The sequence below is a fragment of the Hippoglossus stenolepis genome, chromosome 6 (assembly GCF_022539355.2).
Source record: "Hippoglossus stenolepis isolate QCI-W04-F060 chromosome 6, HSTE1.2, whole genome shotgun sequence".
NCBI lineage: Eukaryota > Metazoa > Chordata > Actinopteri > Pleuronectiformes > Pleuronectidae > Hippoglossus > Hippoglossus stenolepis.
This window is the reverse complement of record NC_061488.1, coordinates 20,016,080-20,025,932: the sequence shown is the minus strand read 5'-3', so window position 1 is coordinate 20,025,932 and position 9,853 is coordinate 20,016,080. Positions and strand designations below refer to the sequence as shown.

The 9,853-nt window shown below is 39.7% G+C and overlaps 1 protein-coding gene across 2 annotated transcripts; it reads right to left on the bottom strand.

The window, feature by feature from the left end:
- Window positions 1-2,608: 2,608 nt before the first annotated feature.
- tmem82 (transmembrane protein 82) lies at window positions 2,609-6,996 on the bottom strand. Of its 2 annotated transcripts, XM_035159039.2 has the most exons (6): window positions 5,467-6,996; window positions 5,294-5,366; window positions 4,942-5,137; window positions 4,340-4,754; window positions 3,952-4,139; window positions 2,609-3,402 (listed from the first exon to the last, which is right to left on the bottom strand). In XM_035159039.2, the coding sequence occupies exons 1-6, from the start codon at window positions 5,558-5,560 to the stop codon at window positions 3,397-3,399; spliced, it is 972 nt and encodes a 323-aa protein (XP_035014930.1). In that variant the 5' UTR covers window positions 5,561-6,996; the 3' UTR covers window positions 2,609-3,396. The 2 variants fall into 2 exon arrangements, with proteins under 2 accessions (XP_035014930.1, XP_047196400.1); XM_047340444.1 differs by lacking the exon at window positions 2,609-3,402 and having other exon boundaries at window positions 3,411-4,139.
- Between the last annotated feature and the right edge of the window lie 2,857 nt (window positions 6,997-9,853).

The following is a 9,853-nucleotide window of genomic DNA, read 5'->3' as shown; positions in this document are numbered from 1 at the left end:
ATCTTCATAACAGAATAAACCCCAGTCTAAATTCAAATTTTTATACAATTAACAGGAATTGTATATAAATGGATGGCAAATAAAAGGAAGAGTCCAGAGAAACACAATAAATGTAAACATTTCAAAACGTATTGGTTTGAGGGGTATAAAAATAATGTGAATCTTCTGCTACAGCTCTTATATTCATCAGATCTCAACCCAACTGAGAAACCATAGTGACAATTTGATTAGAAAGAGCTCACCATTATCATGATGCCCAAAACACTAATGGGCAATATATTTTGGAAGAATGCTGTTCATCCCTCAGGCAGAGTTCATACTCAAGAATTGTTTTATGGAGTCAATTGAAGCCGTTACTGAGACACTTTGAAAAAATGTTCCCTTTACTTTGTCCCATATGTGTATAATAGTAGACAGCTTACTGAAGCCTGTAAAATACTTTAAACAGTATATCACCAAAACTGATCCATGCAAACTAAAGTGTCAGAGATCCAGTTCAGAAGACAAATTCTCAAAAAGTAGGAAGTAACCGTGGGATTGATATGTATGTGAGAAAAAAAAGCATTAAATCATAAAATAAAAATTATCAGTGAACTGATTTGAAATATTCCGATAAAGAAACCATGAAACAGTAAATGTGAGAACAGAAAGGATCTTTTATATATATATATATATACAGTGTATAACATGTATGCTTCTACATGGCTCAGTATTTATCTGCTGACGGCACTATGCTTGAAACACTGTTGGTCTGTCAAGGCAAATAAATATTTGACTAATTTACTTGTATAACTACTCATGGGTGGCAAAATGGCAAAGGGGCTATTTAGTGAAGAACTTTGACCTGGTCGCAGCTCGGTTTTAAGCTAATGAGTAACATGAGGAAATAGGGCCCAAGTCCTAAGGTACAAGAGAGCATGTTGATAAGCTCTGATGAGAGATAGGCTTAAGTAAACCTGCACTTTCACTTGAAACATTATCCCTTTACGTTTGTATGATACATACCTAACGTCTGGATCATTAAAAATATGTCAGCCTCATTCAAACAGTGGATAAACCGAGTTTTAGTTCAATAATTGCTCAGAGAATATTGTCTATACTCATACTGGAGCTGAATCTAATGTTTAGCCTTCAGAGAATGACAACTAAATGAAAGTTTAGTAAAGAAACCCTGTGTTACCACACTCTTCTGCTTTTGTTGCTATATTAAGCAGGCATATTAAAGGCAGGAGTGCGCATGCGTCAAACTGCGGTAACAGGGGACGAGCTAACCCGCAGTGCGCATGCGCCCCGCGTGCCTATCACATGAGAACAGACAGTGTGAAACCTCCGGAGGAGACGACAGCCGCGGAGCAGCCATTACTGGGGACACCTCCACCATGACCGGCCGCTCATGGAGAGCGTCCTCATGTGGGATTCTACTCATCAATCTAACTAACCTTAATAAACCGGCGGGAGTACAATGATCTGTTTGGGTGGATCGACTAGACACCAAATCTAAATGTTCCAGACCTGCTGGATTTATCCTGGAAGCTGGACCCGCCATTGTGTCCACTGTCATTTCACAAGCTTTACGGGATGAAGGGACTGATATCAAACCATCTCCATCACAAACCCTCTCATGGAATATGTTTCTGTCCGCTCTCAATAAAGACTAATGGGCATAAGACCGGCGTCAGTGTGTGGATAGAACCGGCCCCGGGTGTTTCATTGTTGCAAGAATCCAGAATATATCAAAGACGCGTCTGTAAATGACTAATGTTCCCTCATTAAAAACATTGGCGCGGGTCGAAAAACAGTCCGTGTCAATAGATACCGCCTGCTCCTTCACAAACGGTCTTTGTTCGACGGATCAAAGGTCAGAGCTAAAGCGAAGTAACCGAGCCTTTTCTTTGTCTAACGCCATTTTGTGGGACTTTTTATGCACTAACGTTGTCGTCAGCCATTTTGCTTCTTTCTTCTCTGCGAGCGGACGAGACACGGGGGGAAAAACAATGACATGATATTAACGTGGGAAAGAGCAAACGATAGAATAATAATAAAAAAATAAAGACGTGTACCCACCGTGCAAGCTGTCAGTTATGGAGTCAATAAGTGACCACATAAAAGAGGACATGTCCGTGCTGGGGATGTTTGTGACAAACGTGTAAAATGTACTATTTTTTGCGATCAGTTCATTTATGTGCTATAATAGATAATACTAGTTATTTGTATTGTTAAACCCGGATTTGGGCTGTGTGAACGTCATGAAATACCAGCTTTTGATTTTATAAAAACATTCAGTTATTATAAAGAATAATTTCAGCAATCTTATTGAACTTAAATCTGGGGTTTTATACGTCTTGCATTCTTATGTGTAATCTACTAGATTTGTATCTTAAATTTCAATCTGGATGAAATACATTTTATTTTCTCTTTTCATTTGCAGAATAGATTTGTCCTTTTTAAGCCAGCACAAATGCATAAAATGTATATATACACAGTGAATAATGGTTTTACATTTATACATTCAATATTATTTCTTCAGATGCATTTGTGGAGACATATTTGTCTTTATAGTAAATATGTTCCTTCCATTGTTGAAAATATTAGAAAATTAAATGAATTCTTAAGCTGAAAGTCTTTTATTATTATTATTTCTTACAGCAGATCAATTAGTGGGTAAATAAGAATTAGCTCATCGGATACAGTTGATTATAGCAACAGCTGTGGGCCTTTAAACCTCGATTATTTCTGTCTCTCAGATGGTCATGGAAAAGAATACAAACTTGTTTTAGACCCAAACAAGGACAATATTTAATAGTGGATCTTGCCAGGAGTTGGTGGCTAAAATACCTCCAAGATTACTGTGCTAGTTTCTCCAAGAGGTCATGCAGAGTCATAGAATAACAATAACACAGAGTTTGTGTTAGTGAAACGACCAGAAAGGAAATGAGATTTATAAGGTAATAACAGTCAAGAACATCAAGTAAAGCAATCTCCAAAACCTATTGAGAAAAGTTATACGTGGCTGAATATACTGAGGCTACCACAACAATTTCACATTGAGACAACGAAAGCTGTTCAACCAAATCAAAATAAATATATAACATGCTTCTGTTCTGGGTTCTTCTTAATCTAATATCAAGACTGAGCTGCAAACTATTGTACTAAGTTTGAGTTTAAGAAACATCACACATTGAAATTGCACCTCTTGGCATTTTAGTGAAAAATATTACATTCACAGTATAAAAGCATGAATCGCTTGTGTTGCCCTAATAATACAGAGACTAAATCAGTCAGTTAGAAGTGCTGTTAGTTGTAAAAGTCACTTGTGGCTTTCTCCCACGCTCCTTCTCTTAAGCCCGAGGTCTTCTCCAATGCTCTCTTTCGACGTCATCTGAATAATCCTCTGCATCATATCTGCACACAACAAACACGACAGATGAAATGTGTGACACAAGACGATAGGAGAGCTTACAACGAAGCTGCAGCTGCAGGACGAGCTTAGACCACAGATAGTCTGGATATCTACTAACACAGCTACTGTGTGATATCGTTTTCTGTAATATTATACTGAACTAAAGTCTGGAGTCTTAACTTTCCTAAATTGGTGTCTGTTAATTGATTTGTGTCTTACATTTTCCTTTTCCTTTGCGGAATAGATTAAACCTACTCTTTAAACCAACATCAACTTTTTTATGCTTCAGCTGCATGTTGTAATTTGAAACTGTATCATTCTACCTCAGTGATAGTGAAAGTAGGCCCAGTGTTCTGAATGAGAGACTATTTTGACCTGAATCTGTCTTGGGGGTCTTAAACCTTGTCCACCTGGGATACAAGTTTGAGAAGTTCAGTCTCATCTTGGGACCCAGTCTAATGAACACAGCGGTACTCTGTCCCAGTTTGTGAGTCTCGGCGGACAGAGAGTGCTTGTGGCCCCGTGTGCTGCTTCCAGGGAGACTCACTGACCTGTGAGGATGCTGCATCCAGCAGATCCATAGTGGGGATTAGACAGCTGGCCTCGCCCAGGAAACACATTAGGATGTGGAGCACGTCAGCCCAGCGTCCAACCGTCAGCATCAGGACCATCAAGCCCCCGAGACGCACCATCACTGTGTTCAGCACAACCTCGCTGCCAGACGCACCCTGCTGCGCGTCTGCAGAACCCAGAACGCAGCACGATGGGGAAATATTTGGTGAAAATGCAGGATGGGCTTGTACGACAGGTAAAAATCCTGGATGCCTAAATTTATTACATTTGCATTGATGATCAGATAAGTACTGGGGGAAGCAACACACCACGAGCATTGCGCCACAATGTTTAAAATACATATGCATGTTTCTCTCTGTTCCTCACCCTGCATGTACACCACCAACAGTGTGTAACAGATAGTCAGTGGTGTCCAGAACCTGAGGGCCTCTGTTGCAGACAGGAAGTGTTGATTGATGATTGATACAGAGGCCACCGCAGCCACGGTGAAGATGAGGATCATTGTCCTGCACAGCATGGGCAGCAGGAACTGGCCCGATGAGAGGAGGCTGATGCAAACGCCACAGTAGCGCTGCGAGCTGTGGAGTTTGTACAGAGCCATGACATGGTACATCATGCGGGTGGCCTGCCGAGCCAGGAACCAGCTGAGTGCCGCTGCCAGGAGCAGACATAGCCAGCGCTGGGACGCCCCCTCGTGGAGAAAGTGCAGACTGCAGCTTAGGGCACAGCCCACTGAGAACTGGCTTTGAACCAACACTTGCTGCAAACATGTCCTGTACTCCTGAGGGAATAAAGGGGCACATGAAGAGGAATGATGGGTGAATGGAAACAGAGAATAGCCTGGATGTTGTAAACAAGCATCATGAGTCATTGTGACTTGATCAAATCCAGAGAAGAGAACATGCAACAAGGGATTCAAGTGATACATTTGAGTATCAGGCATATTTTCTATCAAATAAATGTCTTACTCGTCCAGATGTGACCAATCCAGACACAGTCCGAAGACAAAATTCTAACACCACCAAGGACGCCACACGGGAGCCCACAATGGACAGTATCCCAGTCACAATGAAAAACTGGAGCATCCCAGTAAGTCCCGTTTTAGTTCTCCTCTCACGACAAGGTGTCCTCCTCTTCCTTCCTTCATCACTTTCATCACTCGAGCTGTGGGTTGTGAAAAATGGAAACAGTGTGAACCAGCATTGAATAAAATAAATACAAATTTGATGAAACAGTGACACTTACAGACGAGTCAGATTATATATTTTAACACCAAATTCATCTTCAAGTACAGCTCTATTGAAAAGGCAATTTCCTCACCTCTCTTCCACTAAAAACAAGTGTACTCTCATCAAGGAGCACAGCACAGAGATCCCACATGCACCTACCAGTCCTGCAGGGCACACAACAATATTCAGCCACATATATGTGCAGTTTAGAAACAGCCTGTCGCCATGTTGACATCATAGGAAATAGATGGACGAGGAGCTCACCTTGAAGTAAACTATCCACTGGGTTTGTATCTAGCATCAACCATCCCGGTAGGAAGTAGGAAGTTGGTAGAAACGACTTGATAAATGATAACATCGTACAACCCTTGACTCAAAAGAAGAACATTTCTTTTAAAGGCCACACGTAGCACAAGAATCCAGATTTGACAAGAATCTAAGCAATCGCACACTCAGGAAGCATATTTGGTGGTTGCTCCAGATCGGGTTACACCAACGGGGAGTCTCAGCTCAGCTCTTCCTGTATTTTTTTTCTGTTCCCTCAAAGTTGAGCCTGTTCTATGTCCTGTATCAAAGGTCATCTGAGCGTCCGTGGTGCAGAGGACCTCAGCAGCCTGAGTCACAACAAGATAATGAGGCTGTTGCACAATGGGGAAAAACTTTACACTCTGAAATGACGGCAGTGTTAGTTGTCCTGTCTTGTGGTCCACAAGCTACGGTATAACATTTGCTCTGAAGAGAATGTCCTCATCTCATAGACATTTATGAAAAAATCATATTTTACCCAGAGCAGCATTTTCAAGTCCAGTTTATTTACAGAGCCTGGAACCTCGAGGGGCTTATGGTCTATACAACATGGTACACCCTGTATTCTTACATAAAACACAAACACAGGAAATGAGTGCAGATTTACATGTGATACTGTGGGGGACTTTTGAGAAGTAGCAGTTATAGAGTGAAGGACAAACAGCACGAGAATATTAATTAAATGAAAAACATATATGCAGCAGTTGAAGAGTTTTTAAATTTGTGTATTAAATCAAAGCATTTTAAGCAAAGGTTGTAACTTTGCTTTCTATTATATTTATAGACATACACAGCAACATAGGTACTCTTTATTGTTATTGTTTATTGTATATGTTTATTGTTGTGTGGCCTGTGTGGTTCATACCACTGGTAACATTCACCTCGTGCTAGGGCTGGGCGACAAAACATTATCAATAATTATCGCACAGTAATTCTTAACACATGTTCAATACATGTCAATATAATGCTCATACATTGTGCAAGTACAGTGAGGACATATAACACATAAATACCTCAGATTTATAAAGTGTTTGTCATTCTCTGCTGATAACGAAGTGCTCCACTCAGGAGCAAAAACTCCTTAAACCTAACAGAAATAATAATATGATATTTATTGTGATAATTATCGGTATTAACTATAGGAATATTTGTTATTTTGATATACTTTTTGGTCAAATCACTCCAGGTCAACCTGGTGCCCAGGTGGAGGGTCTTCACAGTAAATATCAGACAGGGAAAAGTGTGGCGTAGCAGTGTTCAGTGTCTGAAGCTGATTGTCCACTAGGGGGCCGAACTGTACAAGATGTAGACAGTTAAAGGTTCAGTGCACTAAATCTTACACATGTGTAAGATTTACACTTGTGTAACATGTGTAAGATAAATCTTACACAAGATAAATCTTACACACGATAAATCTTACACATGTGTAAGATTTAGGTGAAAGGGATCTATTGGCAGAAATTGAATATAAAATAATCCTAGTGATGTTTTCACTTGTGTGTTTCATCTAAATTATTATTAAAGTATGAATGGTTTCTTTACCCTTTATATTTACACTGGGAGTGGGCCCTCTCTACGAGGCCCGCCATGTTTTTTACAGTGTCCAAAGTGTACAAACTAAACACCTTTTGATTTTTATGACAACTGAAGCTACCACAGGCTCTCTCTCTGTTTGGAAGGGGGGGTGAGGTGAGGGGTATTTAGCTGCAACATGCACAAGGAACCAGGTTTACCACTTTAAAGGACCCAAATGTTGCATTTTAAGATCAGTGAGTCTTCACCTAATAAATAAAAATAGCAGAAAAAACCTTTGACACAACAAAGTTATATTATATTTGACCAAATCATCTTTTTATTCATTTAACAAAGCATATTTGCTTTACAGTCCACTATCTGCACAGGAAATGATGAAACTGGAGACTATCCACTGATTGAATTGCTCTTTATCACTGAGTAGGAGTCATATAAGCCGGTGGAAGACAACAGTTGGAAAACAACCAATCAATTTATGACAGAGTGACCTCAGTAAACACATGTACTGAGGCCAAGGTCTCTTACCGAGCAGGAGGAATGGCTCCAACAGTCTCAGTGTCTGTCGTGGTTTTAAAAGAGCTGGAGACCAGAGCTTTCTGTGCAGAGCGTGGACTGTTTCTGACTCAGGTGAGTACAAACTCAGTTTATTTTCATGTGGGGACATGAACTGAATTCTTCTTTGAGTGGGAATCATCAAATCGCTGCCTTTTGAATCTGATTATTTCCGTCACATGGTCTGATTAAACAATTAAATATGGACTGACATGATTTGATGTATATGATGTATATTAAGATTATTTTAAAAGTTGTAATATGTTGCCTTTATTTTGTAAAGTTACACAATATTAGAATTAAATATTCAGCTTTCCTTGTTGTAACGATGCCTTAAAAACACTTTATGTTCTGCAGAGTTGTCGATGTTTTGTTGCACACAGTCGACTCGTCATCCTCACTGTGTCAGAGTTCATGTGTCCAGGCTGAGCAGTGAAGCAGTGAGTGAACAGTGATTCCAGCATCAACCTCTGAGGAGAGGAAGGATGTCCCACATGGACTCCAACAGAGCCGGCAGTGTGCAGTATGATCGCTGGAACGAGGACAACGTCAACATGAATGTGGAGGCATCACAGTCCACTGGGATGAGGTGAAACATGAGGATGTCTGACATAAAGATCCAAAAGTATTGTGACGATGCCATCAAGGAGCTGATAGGAAGATGTGTGAGATCAAAGTCACAGTACCTCTGATAGAAGAGGGCAATGATGTAATTTCATCCATCAGTTTGTCTGTTTTTCTCCCTTTTCAATGTCCCCCAAATCCTCCAGTTGTATTAGTTGTCACTTATGACTGTTCTTGTTTCAAAGGGTTTTTCATCTTTTCATAAAACGTGAATCTACAAACAAATTACAATCAAAGTCATCTCTGTTGGACCTGACCACCTCCTTTTCTCCTGAATCAGCAGGATCTACAACAGAGTGTGTGTCGGCAGCACTGGAGTAGCAGTGAAGACAGCAGGAGCTCTGGCTGCACTGGTGTCCATCTACATCATAGGATACGCGACAGGATACTACATCCATAGGTGCTGATGGTGGAGCTCAACCTGGAGAGAAAACTGAAAGCCTGTTTCATAGATCATTTTTATACAAAACTCCATTGAGCATGCTCTCAACTCATATTCTGAAGGCAAAACAAATGAATTTGTTGGTTATTTTCATAAAATCTTACAGAAGTTAAACTCCAGTTTATGATGGAATTTGTTTGATTCCGGAATCATGTCATTGTTTTTGATACATGAAAACTGAAAGTTGTATTAAAGTCTGTTTATTTATTTCATCTAAATAATATCTGTTGTTTTGTTGCCTCGTCAAGGAAGAGTTGAATATAGAAATGAAAAAGTGTCAAAGTGTGTCTTTCAGGCACATCAATATCTGGTTTGGTTCAGTTGATATAAAGCAAACAAAGTGAGAGAAACAATAATATAACTTTTCCAAACAGCCTCTACATCATTGCTATGGTCGTCATGTCCTTCCTCTCTAAGTTGTTTTGCTTTAGTCACTGTAATGGTTAATACGGCCTATTTTTACTGTAGCCTGTAACCTTCTTGTTACATCCTCTTTCTGGCAAACAGAGACCCATTTGGCCATTAAGTTCATCCAAGATGTTTCCTCAAAATGTAGAGGAAGCTCTGGGCCTGATTTGACACTCGTATTAGATCCTGCTTAGTTTTTAACAACTCGACCTTTACATGACCAACCTGAGTGTCCCAGTCTGAATCCTGTCCACCATTAGCAACTGTGTCAAACAAAGACGACAGCAAATATTGCTTAAAATAAAAATGGTAATTACTGGACTCAGTGATGAAATAAAACAGCAACTGTGAATCAGTTTGATGTGGTCTCATGAAAGAGATGAAGTTGATAGTGTTACTTTGTCAATGGCTGGTTCTTGTATTCATGGAGTTATTAGGTTAAGATATTATCTTATTTGTGTAACTGTGAGATTGTTTGTATTTTAATTTAGAAAGTAAACACTCTGATGACCGACAGGAAATCTTTCTGTGTAAAAGCTTGTTTCCTTTAAAAAAAAAAAAACACTAAGAACCCGCTCAGCCAGCAGTGGGAGCACTGGATTTATTAAATCAATGAGTGTTTTTCTTTTAATGTGTGATGCTGCTGGAGTTATTAGGACTTGCAGCCATCTACCTAAAGCATTATTTCATATAGATGAATGAATGAAGCCTCTAACCAAGAATCATTCTACTTCAATATTTGCATAGTGAGACATACAAAGAGATTTTTTGTGCTGATGCTTCAAA

Excerpts from the sequence above, each read along its gene's own strand:
- tmem82 (XM_047340444.1), bottom strand. The coding sequence starts at position 5,560 with ATGTTATCATTTATCAAGTCGTTTCTACCAACTTCCTACTTCCTACCG. Across the intron at positions 5,367-5,466 it reads AGTGGATAGTTTACTTCAAG|GACTGGTAGGTGCATGTGGG; the intron begins GTGAGCTCCTCG and ends TGTGCCCTGCAG. Across the intron at positions 4,140-4,339 it reads GTTGGTGGTGTACATGCAGG|ACGCGCAGCAGGGTGCGTCT; the intron begins GTGAGGAACAGA and ends TGGGTTCTGCAG.